This window comes from Typopeltis vanoorti, chromosome 6 (assembly GCF_054136105.1).
Source record: "Typopeltis vanoorti isolate ZY-2024b chromosome 6, IOZ_Tvanoo_1.0, whole genome shotgun sequence".
Lineage (NCBI taxonomy): Eukaryota > Metazoa > Arthropoda > Arachnida > Uropygi > Thelyphonidae > Typopeltis > Typopeltis vanoorti.
In genome coordinates this window covers 133,920,567-133,939,053 of record NC_143554.1, presented here as the reverse complement: position 1 = coordinate 133,939,053, position 18,487 = coordinate 133,920,567, and the positions used below count along the sequence as shown (strand labels likewise).

The window sequence follows — 18,487 nt, the reverse complement described above, 5'->3', positions numbered from 1 at the left end:
TGCAAGCGAGCATAAGGTAACGCATGCACAGTGGCAACAGCACTTTCAGCGGCGACCTCCCTAGGCAGTCGGTATGTGCCTTCAACAGTTCCAATGTTGATTTTGTGTTTGAGAAATGGTTTATTTGTGTATTTATCATTAAATATTTTGCAATGTTTTGTGCAACAAGGCCCCTACACATTCAATTAAAAAAACTAGTGAAGAATCACAGAAAAAGAGGCGAGCAATTGATCTTGAAATTAGGATGGTCTCATTCTACAGTGACAACCATTTTAAAAAATAAGGATAAATTCGTAAAGGCTGTGAAAGGATCTGCTTCCATTAAATCGACAACAGTGATGAAGCAATGACAAGGTCCTATCAGTGATAAAATAAATAAACTTTGTTTATTTTTATTTCTTATAAATATTTATTATGTATTTCTGTGTATGTATGTATATGTGTTATGTATATTTTGCAAGTTAATATAAAAATAACTTAATTAAAGTAAAACTTGTTTATTCTTGGTCACATGTTCCCCTATCCCTATTTACTATGTGTTAAAATACTCCATAATAAATTTAGTTTAATCCTTTATCCAAGTGTGAGCAAACAAAGTTTGCACCTGAAAGTATCTTCAGGACTGAGGTAAGATAGTACAACACCAAAAAAATAAATAAATAAATAAATTATAAAAAATAAAAATGCAAAAAATAAACTTTCAATATCTTTCTCTAAATCCAGAGTAATTTAATAAAAAGGTGGCACACCGTTTGGCAACTCCTATAGGTAGAGATGACCTTGCTACTGCTTCTGCCTGGTATCTCCACTTGGGCCTGGCTCCCACTGAAGAGACCTCAATAAAAGTCGAAACTAGTCTGGGTAGTGGCCCTTCCCTTAATGCATAACATTATACATATCTGCAAGGAGATGTGTTTTCATTATGGAAGATACTGAGATAGGAGTGATGCTACCTTGCTCCACCTTTGCAACGAGTAGCCTGGTGTTGTACTACCTTACCCCAGTCCTGAAGATACTTTCAGGTGCAAACTTTGTTTGCTCACACTTGGATAAAGGATTAAACTAAATTTATTATGGTCTAACCAAGTGAAAAATAAACTTTCAAAATGTTAAAATACTCCGTGCGCTTTTCTTCTAGGAACGCATCGTGAGCATTAATCGGGATATTATTCCATACTGAAATTTCTCTCTGCATAGTTTTATGTATCAATGTACATTATTTCCTTAACTACATTGTCAGGAAATTTGCAACTTTTGCCAAAACGTATTGCAATTTAATGTGTACAAAATTTATAATACTTTGTGTGTGTGTGTGTGTGTGTGTGTGTGTGTGTGTGTGTGTGTGTGTGTGTGTGTGTGTGTGTGTGTGTGTGTGTGTGTGTGTGTGTGTGAGTGAGTGAGTGATATAATTTATTAGTATGCTGGCAATAAATTTATGTCCACATTTGGCTGTAGTCAGGAAAATGTTTTCATATACAGGTAAAAATGTAGTTTAGCCTTATCTTTTGGACACCAGTTTACTACATGAAAAAAGTTACATCATTATTAACTCCTCTTATAGACAACTTTCCTCCCAATTAATTTGTTATCTGTCAAAATTCGAAGATTATTAGATCTTATATTTCTACCTTCTAAGGCACTTTTTACTTTATGAATCCATCTAGATCTTGGTCTTCCTCTGGATTTTTTTCCTACCATCCTGGCAAAGATCACTTGTTTTGCTAATATTTCCTCTCCCATTCTGTTTAAGGGTTCATACCATTTCAGATGAGCTCTGCTAACACATTCCTGAATGCTAACAATGTATTCAGGAATGTGTTAGCAATTCCTGAATACATTGTTAGCATTGATTAATTATTTCAATTTTTTAAAATGTAAACAAAAATATTTACAAATACATTTTCAGATTTCTAGTGAACAAAAATATTAGTGGACTTATAAAACTATTCCTTGCTCACTTAGATTCACATCTATCTCCCTCCTTTCCCACAGACATTTTTTTTATATGATATATTGTTAACCTTCTTTGTACTGGCAACAAACACTCTGCCAGAACTATTTCACTTAGTCAGTCACAGATTACAGCTTGTAATTTTATATGAGAAAATAAAAATCTATCAACTTTTTAAATTTTAACTGTTACAAAATCAGATGATCGTGCCAGTACCAAAAGATACCATGAACATGCAATACTGGAAATTACTTGCACTTCTATTATATCAAGAAATTAGCCATGCTAAAGCAATTTATTATAATTAGAAATACTCATCATTAATTACTGCCTTAAAAAAAGAAATCATGTGCCTTAGAGATATTTTCTTCAGCAGCAGTATTCACGACAACTAACATGAAGAAGCTATTCATTATGCCCAAAATAAAATTTTTTTAAAAAAACTTTAATGATCTTGAAATTTCCATATAATCAAGTTTTGCAATTTAGGAGGTTTTGCAGTAAAAATTTGCAAAAACTCCTTCAAAAAATTAATAAGTAAAATCATGAACATTTAATAGTTATTAGTCTTCTGGGCTGGTTATGTTTGAAAACTCTATGTCAAATAAGCCTTGATAACCAAATATCCACAAAAATCTTATAAAACCAATCACAATGAAAATGATAAAACTTACATTCTAATAACTTTTCTAGATCCAGCACTTTTTCTGCACCTGACTGCTCCAATTCTTGATAAACATAGATATGCTTAAAATCACTTGAATTTTTCTCCTTTTCCTTAAAATATGTATTTAAAAAATATGCAATTATATATTTATCACAAACTTGTATAACTTATTCATGACAGTTTTAAAAAGCTAAGATGTATATATATAAAGCAGCAAAAGTATGTGAATTTTAAAGATAACTGATTTAACAAAATAAATAAATATATTAAATAATCAGTTAAGGCAAAAAAACAGTCAATTACATAACTCCAGTTAACGTGAATTGTATTAACTGGACAAAATAACACTAGGGTTCAGCAAAAGCAAGCAAATTTTTATATATATATTTTTTGTTAGTATGAAAATAGTTTATTTCTAATTATATGAAGAGCCAAAGGCTTCAATTTGGCAACATAACTTGTTTAAGTGAAGGGATATTACATCTCATATCGGCTAAGAAACAATATGGGATGTAATATCCCTTCACTTAAAATAGTTTATTTCTTTCTCCACTCCATCTTAGTTATTATATAACAGATTATGCCTCATCTGAGAACATCAAATTCAAAGTTATTTTTTATTTGATTATTAATACTAATGCAATTCACAGATATGATGAAATGACTATACATGTAAATTACATATAAAGGAAAATAAGGTATTTAATATAAAATCTTTTTTTCTTTTTCTAATGCTGACCCCACACATGCAAGGTCACAAGACCTATAACACTACAGTGCCATGTGTAGACAAGTGGTTAAGGAGAAAAATGTAGCCTGTTGATATGTTTCTTAAAGAGCAGGAGATTATATTCAGTGGGTAAAACAGTATGAGGGAGATTGTTCCAAAGAATAGAGGTGGATGCTGAGATGTTGGTTTGGGGTGTTTGAAGCTAGGCAGCGTATGGGTGTTGGCCACTGGCTGCTCTAGTTTGTCTATGATTAGAAGAAAGTGGAGGAATGGTAGCAACCAATTCAGAGGAGCAATGCCCATGACAAGTACCTATAGAAAAGGCACAAAGCTGAAACAAAGCACCTGTGAGGAAGGATCATCTATTAAGCAGATTGCTTTCTTATGGATAGTATCAAGAGAGGTTGTTTATTATTTTAACGGTATAATAGAACACAGAAACTAAGTAAATAATTAATTTATTAACTTGATGCTGATATTTCGCTGGTATTATAACCAGCATCTTCAGAGCACAAAAACACTGTTTGTCACAATACGCGAGACTAAAACAACATGGTGTACTTAAACAAAATTGTAGCAGCAACACAAAGACTAGAGTCCTGATTTTGGCGCCCTCTATCTGAAAAAAAAAAAAAAAAAAAAAAACGCTATCATATATTACTAGAGTCCTAGAAAAGTGCTAGTTTTTTCTTAATATGACTGTCTCCCAGATCTTCGGCAAGTTAATACAGCCATATTTGTTGAGATTTGGAGTGTGTTTTAGGGCTTCTGTTGCCTCTAAGAACAATCTCTCTGATTTATATGGGTTTCTGTGTAGTACTTTTGTGTTTTTCCAGTTGATCCTGTGTGCAGGGGTATCCAGAGCATGGTCTGCTAGGCCCGACTTCCCATAATGATAATTCCGGACGTATCGTTTATGTTCGCTGATGCGGATATTCACAGTTCTTCCTGTTTGACCATAGTAGGCTTGATTGCATGAGCAGGGTACTTGGTAGACTCCTGGATGTGATAAAGGAGGAATGCTGTCCTTGGGTGAGCGTATGAGGGTGGCTAATTTGCTACATGGTCTGAATGTAGTACGTAGTTTATGTTTATTGAGAATTCTTGAGATCTGGGAGACAGTCATATTAAGAAAAAACTAGTACTTTTCTAGGACTCTAGTAATATATGATAACGTTTTTTTTTTTTTTTTTTTTTCAGATAGAGGGTGCCAAAATCAGGACTCTAGTCTTTGTGTTGCTGCTACAATTTTGTTTAAGTACACCATGTTGTTTTAGTCTCGCGTATTGTGACAAACAGTGTTTTTGTGCTCTGAAGATGCTGGTTATAATACCAGCGAAATATCAGCATCAAGTTAATAAATTAATTATTTACTTAGTTTCTGTGTTCTATTATACCGTTAAAATAATAAACAACATGTTCGACGAACACATAAATCTGTCCACACGTTTAAGTATCAAGAGAGGGTTTGGGTGCTCCAACTCAAATGTGGGAACAGTATTGCAAAAAGATTTGTAGTGTTAGTAGTTGAGAGGAAGAGAAGTAATGTTCAGAATGGAAAAGAACACCAAACTTTTTAGAGGCAAGGAGGCTATGTGAATAATATATTTGTGCCAGGATAAACTGGATGTGACAGTCAACCCAAGAAGAGAAAGTTGATCTTGATGAGAAATTGGAACATTACCAAAAATGAGAGGGGATAAAGTAAGAGATTTCTTGTGAGTAATGAGGCTTAATTTTTTTTTAACACTGAATTGACTAAGTTGTCTTCACCCCATTTGAGGATGTTGAGGAGGTCAGTGTTCAAGTCACTGGTTATGGAATACCTTGAGGCATCTAACATTAGTGTATTGCAGGCTTTATTGAATGATGAAGAGGAATGAAAGTAAGAGAAAGGAGGTCACTGATATAAAGGAGAAAGAGTGTAGGTGAGAGTACAGAACCCTGAGGAACTCCAGCATTGATGGGTAAATCTGACAAGAGGAACCATCTAACATGACATACAATGAATGAACAGTGTTAAAAAAAAAGTTTTTTTTAACACGGTTGTAAATTCCATAAAATTTTTAAAATGAATGCTGATCACGTGTAACCCTAAAAGAAAAGAATGAACAGTGGGTTTGAATTATTAATTTTTTTTTTGTGATATAACCAATTATATCAAATTGGTTATCTTCTTTATGGGAAATATTTATTATATAATTTTTATGTAAATTCCTGATTATTATATTATTGTGATTTTTTTTTAAAAAAATAATTGGGAATTCACTGATTGTCAGTTTCCTACTGACACTGTAGTGGAGTTTCTTGAACTAGAAATATTCTTTTATTATAATTTTACTGTGTATTCCATAGTTTTTATTGAACTGAGGATGTCTATGATATGGCAAAAATTTTACAGCTAATATTTCATGTAAGTTTAAGTTTTCATCTTTAATTTTTCTAAATATGTCAGTTTATGTACCTATATTAAAGCATTCATAGCTTTGCTGATGACAGTATAGGTCACCTCTCCTATTGGTAACTTAGACTACCTTCTTTTGGACAGATTCAGTAACTTTTAGAGAGGGTATTAATGTAATACAATAAAAGCACACAAATGGAGTGGAGATCAGTAATGTTTACCTCCTTTATCATAAAAACTGAGCTAAGTAACCCTCCCTTTCCCTCATAATAATTAACTAATCACATTTGTAATTAATTACTTATTCAGTACATTCAGCTTTTAACGAGTAAAATTACTAAGTTCATATTCCTAAATAATAAAACAACAGTTACAGTAATTGCCATTTAACATTGAAAATTAAATTATCATAACGTAGGCACTTTGTATTAAAACTTATGAATTAAACTTACATTTTTCTAATGGAAAAAAAAGAAATTATTGGAATGAGGACAAAAAAAAATTTTTTTCATTATAAAACCAAAAAACTGCACCTAATACAGCTTACAATTAACATTTTTAAACTGCTATTTATACAGCTATATATACAGGGTTCATTTCAGAAAATCTATTTTAAATAGAAATATTTATTCATTTTTTAAGATGAAGTAATAACATACTGCAAATGAAAGATTTTTATTTGGAAGGGGAAGAAACAAGTATGATTTGAGCTCCACATGTACCATAATGTGCATCCAGGGGCAGCTCGTGCATAGGCACTGCGGAACTGCAGCACCCCAAATTTTTCTCGATATATAAATATATTTATTAATTTATTTATATTTGCTTGTAATATTTAATTTTATCATCAACAATCCTACACAATTCTCTTATTTTGTATAAAAAATAATAAAAATCCATCTTGTAGCACTTAGGAGAGTGAAGGACGCTAGCAGCACTGTGTTTACCACAGTGTCATATTGCTATGCGCGCAAACATATGCACGTCATAGTGAGATACGAGCTATTAGCGTAATGCGGTACTCTCCGTCACGCAGTTCCACTGTTGTCTATATGCAGTTTGCGCAAGTAGTAGAGTGTTCATAATGCTTATTGTATTTACTCCGTCTCTTTAAATATTTGGACATTACAATTAAAGAATTTAATTGTAATGATCAAAAATTGTATCGATAATAAACAATATTTTTTCATATTTAATTTTTTACCATAATTTTGATATTTTATCCAAACACGTATACACTTACTTACAGTGTATATGTATATTTCGAAAGTTGCAGCACCCCCACAATTTCAAGCCACGAGCCACCACTATGTGCATTCATCAGCTCTTACCATGTAACAATGCCAGAAAAACTATGGTTACTCCAACAATGTTGAAGCTGTGAAATTAGAGATACATCATCTCTAATTTTGTAGACGCCTGCCCCAGTAGCTTAGTCTGTAAGAGCTATTGTTTATTTACAGCAAAGGCTGTGGGTTCAGATCCCACATAAAGCATGAATGTTTGTAAATTTCGGCTCTGGATAAGTTTATATAATAGCTTCTTGAGTTATAGAGCTTGTCTCTTTTTTTTTAAAAAAAAAATAACTTTCAATGTGTATAGTTTGTTTCCTTTATGTAACTCCACAGAAAAAATAAGAGAATGTAAGGTATGTGGACCAGTCTGGTTGGCAGAGTGGTTAGCATATCTGCTCTCCAGGCCAAGAGGCTGTGGGTTCAAATCCCATCAAGGGCATGGATGTTTGTGATTGTCTTTCACCTTCATACAAATATGTATACACTCTCCCAAGATGGACTACCATTGGAGAAGTAAACCCAATTCTCCTGCAATGGGAGAAGCCTTAACCCTGTACTGGATGAAAATATAGCTGATCATCAAAGTTATGGTTACTCCAACAATGTGTCCAACATTGCCAGTTTTTTAAAATTGATTATACCATCACTTGATGAATTTATCATCACAGATCAGAATGATTTACCTAAATTTTCAATGTACAAAAAAATCAATGAGTCCAATTTTGCATGCCATAAAACATATGGAACTTTCGACCGAAGATTTCATCTCGACTATCAAAGAGAAGAGAATGGGGTATGAATATGGTGTTTTCTACTCAACGTTTCATCTTAATAGCTACTGATGAGAATGGAATGGGATGCACATGTGTGTAAAACGCTGTAAGTGAATATTATTATTACTATTATTAAGAGAGACCTCCAGGTAGTCAGGTCCTCATCGAGGGAGGCCACATACTACACGCACCAGCTATCATACTTATTCTTGAATTCATTCACACTGCTTGCACTCACAACATCCAGTAATCCATTTCAACCATGCACCATCCTCTGAGAGAAAAATCTAGCCCTCATCCCTTCTCAGCAGCATTCATTCTCAGCTTCCAAGGATGCTCTTGTCCTTTCCCCACCCTCAATAAATTGAAAAATTCCATCAACTGAAATCCTGTATAACCCTTTCAGAAGTTTGTAAGTCTCAATCATATCACCCCTCTTTCTCCTGTTTGCTAGTGTCTGCAGTCTACAAATTCTCAATTTGTCTTCATAATCAGTATTCCATAATCCTGATATCATTTTCAACACTCTCCTTTACACTCTCTCCAATATATCAGAATCACAACAGAAACCAGGAGACCAGACTTGTGCACAATAGTCAAGTGAGGTCTTATCAACGCCTTGTAAAGAGGCAAAATGACATCCTTATCTTTTACATGTGAATGTGCGTTTCAGCATTGTAATTATCTTTTGAGTTGTATCTGCAATCTTTGCTACGTGGCTCCTGAACTTCAACTTGCTATCTACTAACTCCAAGATCACTTAGCCTCATCAGTTTCTTCAAGCATAACCCCACCAATATAATATGACATTGGATACCTAATCATGCTGAAGTGAATGACTTGACATTTACTGACATCCATTTTCCCATGCCCATAATTCCAGCCTATTCAAATCATTCTGCAAGTACTGCATATCAGCTGCATTCCTGATTACCCAACCTATCTTTGCATCATCATCAGCAAATAGCTGTATGTCAAATCCTTCCCATTATCATTAATGTATAGATTGAATAATAGTGGACCAAGCACTGATCCTTGTGGAACACCACTGGTTAACTTAAATCTTGCAGAATCACACCCCCAATATACCACTTTTTGATACATCAGTCTTTGCATCACCCTCATGCAATGGACTTACCATACATTCTTTCCATTCCAGCGGAATCTTACCTGTTCTGAGACTCATATTAAACAGACTGATCAAAGGCATAGCCAGTTCAGCTGAACACTCATTTAGCACACGTGCTGATACCCCATCAGTCCCTGCTGAATTCTTATTCAGTTTGTGCAACAGCCGTAATATTTATCTTCATACACTTGAGTTTCTTCATCCAGTGAAGAAGTAGCAGTGAGCTCAATGTCGTGTATACCATGTTGATAGCTTAAACAAAACAGGCACTCATTAGTTGAACAACCTCTTCCGCATCTGTAACCTTAACACTATCTGCATTTAGAAGAGTTATTCTCTCATATTTGTTCTTTCTTTTACTTGTAGCATACCAACAGAATTCTCATGGGTTGTCTTTAGCATGCAGAGCCAGTTTCTTTTCATACTCAGACTTTGCTATTCGTACAATGGTTGTGACTTTATCATCAACCTTGCTGCTTATAATTTTCATATCATCCTTATGCACATAGTATTCCTTCCACATCACCCTTTTCTTATGAATCTCTTGCTTAATAAAATTACACATCCATTTATTCTTCGAACTCTATTTATCTATTCATCTTGAGTTGGGTAATAGTGAACAATTGGTTTGAGAAATATCTGCATTTAAAAACAATTATGTATTGGAAACCTCACATTTTTTGAAATCAGTTTTATTTTACTTAGTAATTAGAAAAATAATATACAGTTCTTTTCATATAAGATTCATGTTTCTTTATCATCATCATCAAATTCCTGACATGTACCCTCAAGGGGTGTACAGGATATGATAGTACTACATGAAAAATTTCCATCATTACTAACTTCCTATCTACAATTTTCCTCCAAATCAGTCTGTTACTTGTCAAGACTCCAACATTATCAGATCTTATATTTCTATCGTCTAAGGCACTTTGTACAGTATCAATCCACCTATATCTTGGTCTTCCTCTGGGTCGTTTTCCTGCCAACATGAGCAGAGAACACTTGTTTTGCTAATCTTTCATTGCCCATTCTGTTTAAGTGACCATACCACCTGAGATTAGCTCTGTTAACGCATTCCTGGATGCTGACAATATCAAGTTCTTTCCTAATATCCTTGTTTTTAATATGATGTTGCCATTGATGCCATCTGTTCATGCCTCTAATCTTTCTCAGGACTCTCATATCTGCGGTTTCTAGTCTTTGGTCAAGTGTTTTACTTCGGACCCAGCTCTCAGATCCATAAGTTAAAACTGGTTTGAACACTGTCTTGTATACAGCTAATTTAGTGTTTTGACTAATTTCTCTTATTCCATATGAATTTATTCAACTGACTGCCTACCATACCAGCTTTGTTGATTCTGCTGTCTATTTCCATATTTAATTTACCATCTTCAATAAAAATCACGACTAAGTAGCTGAAATGTTTTACTAGTTCCACAGGTTCCCCATTCACAACACAGTTGACATTTTCAACAATTCTACCTATTTTCACTGTCTTTGTCTTTTTAATGCTGATCTTCATACCATATCTATTACAACAGTTATACAATTTAGTCAGGGAATCTTGCAAACTTGTAGCGGATTTATTTAGAAGTATAACACCGTCCGCATAAAGCAAAGACTGACATTAACATCTCCAATTCTGATATCATGTTGATTACCACTTTCCTTCATAATGTGATCCATATAGATAATGAATAACAGAGGGGATAATGTACATCCTTGTCTCACACCAGATTTAATATTAAAACAATTTCCTGTACTTCCTTCAATTCTAACTGCTGACTTACAACTCAAATAAAGACTAAGTATTGCTTGATATAATGCCCCATTCACACCATATAACTGCAGCGTATTGAATAGCTTCTCTCTTGGCACCTTGTCATATGCATTTTCCAGATCGACAACACTTAAATAGTGAAGATCTGATCCTAACAGCCTCTATTTGGCCTGAATCCAGCTTGTTCTTCACCAGGCTTTTCTTCCACAATTCTTCTCAACCGTTTCTCAAGCATACTTGCATAAATTTTGCCAGGAACACTCAGTAGGGAAATACCTCTGTAATTCTCAAATTCAGATTTATTTCCCTTTTTATATATGGGTACTATGAGAGCACTACTCCAATCATCGGGAATTCATCCCTCTGTCCAGGCTTTCTGAACTATGCAGTGCAGCCAATGTAAGACTTTTATACCACCATACTTCAGCATTTCTGTTCAAATATCATCTACTCCTGCTGCCTTTCCACATTTCAAGCCTTTGATGGCTTTTTCTACTTCAAGTATGGATATGTATTCCTGACTGCATGCCTGGTCAGTGTTTTCTTATCACTGTGCTGTCATCACTGCTTGTTTCATTTAGCAGTTTTTTAAAGTAATTACTCCATACTTCAAGGATATCTTTTTCTCCTGTTTTCATGTCACCTTTATCATCTCTAACTCCTTTTACAATACTCTTTCCTCCATTTTTAAGCTTCTTCAACAACCTCCAAAATATTTCGCCACCTTCTTGATATTTATTTTCTATGTTCTTGCCAAAGTCCTACCATGACTTTTGTTTAGCTAGTTTTACACAGTGTTTAGCTTTCTTACATTTGTCTCTGTATTCTCTTAGAGCACAAGCTGACTTATTTGCCAGGAACTTTTGATATGATTTCTTCTTTTCCTTCACTGCCTCTTTAACTTCCTGTGTCCACCATGGAGTTCTGATTTTTCTATCCTTGCAGACAACCTCACCACATGCCTCTCTGGCTCAATCAATCAGGGATTTTCTTCAAGGCTAGCCACTGAATCGCCAAGGTTTGGTTCCCGTTTTCAAATGCTTTCATTTTTTCTTCAATCATGTTTGTGTATTTTAATCTATAGCTGATTAAAACATCTGAGAGCAGCTCAACTTTTATTCGCTTTAAAACTTTCTTACATATTATTCTTTTCGATATGAAATTCAATTTTATCCTGCTCAAGACTAAATAGTGATCACTTCCAATTTCAAATCCTCTGTACACTCTGGTGTCCTGCAGCATGGTGAAAACATCACTATCAACAATAACATAGTCAATGAGACTTTTCTTATTCCTGGCCTCTTCTCTCCATGTGAATTTGTGCACATTTTTATGTTGGAACATGGTGTTAGTAATAACCAGTCCATGTCCTGAGCAGAAATCCAACAGATATTTGCCATTATTATTAGCTTTGCTCTTTTCTCCAAATTTTCCCAAAATATTTTTGTATGTCTGACAATCACTTCCTACTCTGCTATTTAGATCACCAACAAGGACCAACTTTTCTTTTTTCATTGTGTCAGTAGCTTTCTCTAGAGCCTCAAAAAATTCCTCCACTTCTACCTTAGTAGAACCTTCTGTGGGACCATAGGCACAAATAAGTCTCATTGTCCAATTCCCCATTCTGATATTTGTCCACATCAGTCTACTTTCAAGACGAAATTAGAGTGCTCATTCAAGAAGATTAGCCTCGTATTTTGTGTTGAATACTATGGCTACTCCTTCTTTTCCTTGATTGTTATTTCCTGAATATAACATTTTGTATTTATTGCTCAGAAAGATCTCACCAGTTTTGTCTTTTTTGTTTTAGTCACCCCTATTATGTCAATCTGGTACTTATCTAATTCTTCAGCTAGCTCCATTTCTTTGCCATTCAGGCTTCTGTTGATAGTACCGATCTTTAACTCTGGTGATGTTGAGTTGGGGTGTGCTTTCAGATTTGTTCCAGTAGCTGACTTTTCAATGTTCGCCCTGGTTCCCTGGAGAAAACAACGGGGGCTTTGTTTAACCGGGCAACGCCCCAGCTGGAATGAAATTTTGTCACGCTTTACCATCATCTTCTATATTGGTTTATGCCAATAAGAATACAATTTCGTCGGCTAAATCCCAAATTGCCAGCCCATCCTCGTTTGTTCAGTATCCAGGTAGATACCCAACAGGGTGCACCACGAGAAGGTGAGGATTGGACTTTAGGTCAGAAGCCCTGGTCGGTTCTCAGCATTCCTTTAAAGGTTATGTGGAGGTCTCTTTTCGGTTATACAGCTTTGACCCTTAAGCACCCCCATGTTTCTTTATTGATCCTTAAATTCATTTTACGATTCTAAAATAAAAAGGTGAAATGTACCAGAAATTTAATCAAGGTATAGTAGTTTTCCTGTGTAATAATAAAATTTGAAAATAGAGCCAAACTTTTCAACTAGCATGTCATCCGAGTTATGACATGCAGATCATAGCCATAAAGAAACTAATACTGTACAAAATGAGAAAAACTAAGCTAAACATCAGATTGCAAGACATAATAAAGGAAAATATAAGAAAAGTATCAAAAGTGTTGGATATACTGAGAAGAGATTTTAAAATTAAAATGTAAAAGGCACATATTATCTACATGAAAAGTGACAGATGGACAAACACAATCACTCACTCAGTAGTGTCCATATGAAGGAAGACAAGTGCTTTGATAACCATAAGGCTTAGTGGAAATGTCAGAGAATTCTGGAATTGGAAAGCCTTCAATAGAGAAAGATGAAGGGGGGAGGGGAAGCTTATAACAAAAAATAATTATTAAAAGGGCTTAGCACATGATCTCAAAAAAAAAAGTCTCAAAGGGAAAGTTCATGCCAGAGTACAATTTTATGTGTTATACTTATTATGAACCATTTTTATGCTTATAAAATATATATTATGTATTTATAAAATGGAAATTGCCCAAAATATAATTAAATATTGATAATCAGAACCCATATTAATCATGACTTCACGAATTGAATAGCGTGCACCGTTAGTTGGCACTGATGAGACGATTGTGCTTATGTTTGTTACTTTGGAAATTAAATGAAGTATAGTGTGGTATACTTCATATCATTGTAAAAATTTTTGAGAGGGCATTTGAAATACTGCTATTCTATGATAAGCAAATTACAATGTGAGAAAAGAAATATTACTGGATTCATCTGGCAACTGAAAATAGGTCCTGGTGGACACAAAACATACAAATGAAAGTCAGGACCCATGATGAATTTGGTTTCCTTTAGAGAGAAAGATCTATATGAATAGAGAAACAGTAAACCAGAAAGTAAAGTTTTTTTGGTTTGTTTTTTTTTAGTGTAAAAAGAAAATTCCTTATGCTTTTTTTTCCCCCTACTATTTATTTAAATTAACAAATTAGTAAAATAACTTTGCCAAAATTTTTTACTAATCTTTTACTATATAAAAATGCAATTTTTATATAAAGATTTAATTAGTTCTGACTCACAAGATTGCACTGTGTTCTTGGAAAAGCTTGGGCCTGCATATTTATTAGAATACATTATAAACTTGAAGATCAAAATGTTCAGTCCAATTAATACAAATACTATTAAATTTTAAAAGACATACTCACTGTGCCAAATAACACAACACCTATAAGATCTTTATCACTGCTGATAATCTTGTTCTGTACAGTAGTTCGAGCACACTACATGAATATGTGAAACATAATGAATTATAATCCAACTTAATAATACAAAAATAGTATTAAATAAAAAAGACAAAGAAAATATACAATTAAATAAAAATTAATATGAACATGTATGTATTATTTATGTTCTACCTTGAAAATATTAACAGTTCTTGTCTGTCCATAATAATCAAGGCAGCAACAACTTTATAATGTATACCCCAGGGAGTTTCAAAGGAGGAGATGATCATCAGGTGAATAAATGCAGGTTGTTAGTTTGATGCATGGTGTAAGTGGTATGAATATTTATATTTATGAAGTGGCTATTTTTGTTTTTAATCAGATGTATCCCAGATTATAAGACAAGGGAATAGTTTTGCTATGACCTGATGTGTTGTAATAGAAATGAAGATGTAATTTGTTTTCTATTTTACAGTCTGTAACATTGGCTAAAAATGTATGGCAGTGATAGTCAATTCAGTGGCAAGAGCCATGTCAATGGAACAAAGACCTTTTGGCTATCTGTGGCAATGCATATCTATACAGCACTGCACTGTTGAAAATTGTGTGCAAATAGAGGATGATAGCAATGTGAAAGATGTGTGTATAGGAAGGGCACAAAGTTATTTGATTCTTTTTCCATAGTGAAGTCTATTTTTGGAAGCTGGCTATTTAAATGCAATGAAGATGTAACATAATCTGGGACATAGTTAACAAACACATCAAAGTAATACAGTTAGCTAGCAGGTTGATAAATGTGACTGGATGTTCCTCATACATTTATATATGTATATCTCAAACTAGTATATTTTAAGCATTAGTTATATAACTGAAAGGAGACATCCACACAGCCTTTTAAGGAATGCCAAGAAGTGACTGAGATTTCTAACATAATGCACAAACCATACCTTATCATAGTGAATTCCATTGGTATTCACTACGATATCATTTTCATAATAACCTTAATAGATCTACCTAGTTACTGAAAAAATTAAAGATAGCATGGCAAATTGAGATATAACTCACCAAATTATATTCTGGATTGGCTAAAACCAAAAGATGATGATAATACAACAAGATGAAATGCACTGCCAGCTGGGGTGCCACCTGCTTAAAAAAGGCCCCTGCTGTTTACATAAAAGACTCAGAATAAACACAGCGAAAAGTCAGATACTGAAACAAATAACTCAATATCTGTAGAATTCAGATATGCATTATCAAAATTCCACTTCTTTTCAATGGAAAAGACAAAGTGGAATCGGCAGAATCACTAGGGAAGTACCATAACAACATAATCTGTGTTATCAAAACAAAGAAGAAAGAAGAACAAAAACAGGTCAGATTCTTCTAATTAACTTTAGATATCATATTCAGAAAATAATGTTCAAGGAAAGGAAGTAGTAGTTAATAGTCGACAACACACACATATAAATATACATGTGTGTGTGTGTGTGTGTGTGTGTGTGTGTGTGTGTGTGCGCGCGCGCGTGTGTACATGAAGATGATCTTGAATGACAAGCAGTATCGAATACAATATTCAATGGAGAACTGGACAATGCGACTTATTTATGCCTGTTCCCACAAAAAAATTTTCTAAGGAAGAAGTGGAATTTTTCAAGTCATTAAAGAAGGAAGCTGACAAAGTAAAAGTTGGCCCTTGTAGAAGATCTAAATAAGAGAGTAGGAAGTGAATACCAGACATATAAAAATGTTTAGGAAAAATATGAAAAAAAAGAGTATAACTAATAATAATATTACATAGCTGCTAGATTTGTTCAGGGCATGGACATCATTACGAATACCATATTTGAACACAGAAATGTGCACAACTTCACATGGAGGAAACACACAAGAAATAAAAAGCATCATTGCTGTGCCATTGTTGATAGTGATCTTCATGCTGGTTCAGGACAGGATATAGAGGGAATTGGAAATAAAAGTGATCACCATGTAGTTTTAATGAGAATAAAAATGAATTTCACACTGAAAAAAAAAAAAAAAGTGTGTACAAAAGTTTTAAAGCGAATCAAGTGGCTTTCAGAGATTAATTGCAAATCCGACTACACAAAAATTATTCGAGAAAAAAATTCTCAAGTTGAAAACAAGAATCAAACCTTGGAAATTCAGTGAGAAACTATGAAAAAAAAAAAATCATTGATTTATTCGGCCAGAGTTCATGTGCAAAGTAAGTAAAGTAAGATCTTGATCTTCCAGAGGAAGACAAAGATCTACTTGGATTGATGCAGTTATATGATTTTGAAAGAGTAAAATATATGATCAGTTAATACTAGAGTCCTGACAAACAACAGACTAATTTGGAAGAAAAATTATAAATAGAAAGTTAGTAACAATGTTTTTCATGTATGATCTATATACCACTGATGGCTGCATATCAGGAATTTGGTAAAAATATAGCAACTTCACACATCTACTACAAACTGGAAGATCTGCAAGCATCAATCCTGAAGAACATAAGAAATACATCCACCACAATTATAGTCCAATCAGGTCTAGCTGATTATAGTATGGTTGGATGCTCTAAAAGGATTCAAATGGAGGAAAAATGCTATGCTTCATCATAGTAAGTACAAACATGGCTTTTCAGAATTAGCTGGATCTTAAAAACTAACCTAACCTCAATAAATATGGTTGGGTGAAACTGTAATTATCAGGCCCAACAACCAAAGCTGCATACCAATGCCCATAAAGGATACCTCTCCAGAACTTAGGCTTTCAGACTAATCACTACCACTTGCTTATGTGCATGTTATAATTCTTAAAACTTGATTATGTCTCTCTCTCTCTCTCTCTCTAAGAAAAAGATATGATATAATGGAGTCATTAAATCATCATCAAATTACTGACATGTACCCTCAAGGGGTGTACAGGATATGATAGTTATTGGAAGTTTTTCCACTTGGATATAATATAAATTAAAGATACCAAGAAATTATATACTTGGTTTAATCTTTTATCCAAGTGTAAGAAAACAAGTTTGTGCCTGAACTATTTTCAGGACTGGGGCAACTTGTATAAAGGAGCTCATGACTCCATATCACTTGCCTTAGTAATCCCACAATGCAAAGCACATCTCCTTGCAGACATGTATAATGCTATGCATTATGGGAAGGGCCACTATCCAGACCAGTTTCAACCTTTATTGAGGTCTCATCAGTGGGAGCCAGGCCCTTCCCATAATGCATAGCATTATACATGTCTACAAGGAGATGTGCTTTGCATTATGGGATACTAAGGCAAGTGATGTGAAGTCGTCAGCTTCTTTATATGAGTTACCCAGGTCGTGAAAATAGTTCAGGCGTAAACTTGTTTGCTTACACTTGGATAAAGGATTAAATCATGTATATAATTTCTTGGTACTTTAATTTATAATATAACCAAGTGGAAAACTTCCAACAACTTTCTCTAATCCAGAGTATTTTAATAATAAGGTACGACACCTTATGGCAACTTGTATATGAACATATGATTTCTGCACTACTTCAACATTATATCTGCAGTCTCTAGTCTTTGGTCGAATGTTTACTTCTAACCCAGCTCTAAGATCCATATGTTAAAATTGGTTTGAACAGTCTTGTATACAGCTAATTTAGTGTTTTGACTAATTTCTCTCTTATTCCATATAAATTTATTCAGTTGACTTCTCACTATACCAGCTTTGTTGATTCTGTTGTCTAGTTGTCTATTTCCATATTTAATTTACCATCTTCACAAAAAATCATGCCCAAGTAGATGAAATGTTTTACTTGTTCTATAGGTTCTCCATTCACAATGCACTTAATATTTTCAGTGCTTCTACCTATTTTCATTCTCTTTGTCTTGTTATTGTGACCTTCATACCATATCTATTACAATAGTTATTTAATTTAGTCAGGGAATCTTACAGACTTGTAGCGGATTATTTAGAAGTATAACATCATCCGCATAAAGCAAAGAGCTGACATTAACATCTCCAATTTTGATATCAGGTTTAATACCACTTTCCTTCATAATGTGATCCATATAGATAATGAATAACAGAGGGGATAAAGTACATCCTTGTCTAACACCAGATTTAACATTAAACCACCTTCCTGTAC

General features: G+C 33.9%; 1 protein-coding gene across 1 annotated transcript in view; it reads right to left on the bottom strand.

Annotated features, from left to right (window-relative positions):
- Irbp (Inverted repeat-binding protein) overlaps positions 1-18,487 on the bottom strand; it is a 252,925-nt gene that overhangs the window by 175,516 nt on the left and 58,922 nt on the right. Inside the window, exons 4-5 of the mRNA XM_090393723.1 lie at positions 14,334-14,408; positions 2,626-2,728 (exon numbers count right to left, since the gene is read on the bottom strand). Of these exons, the coding sequence (XP_090249849.1) occupies positions 2,626-2,728; positions 14,334-14,408 (178 nt within the window). The remainder of the gene's footprint in view (positions 1-2,625; positions 2,729-14,333; positions 14,409-18,487) is intronic.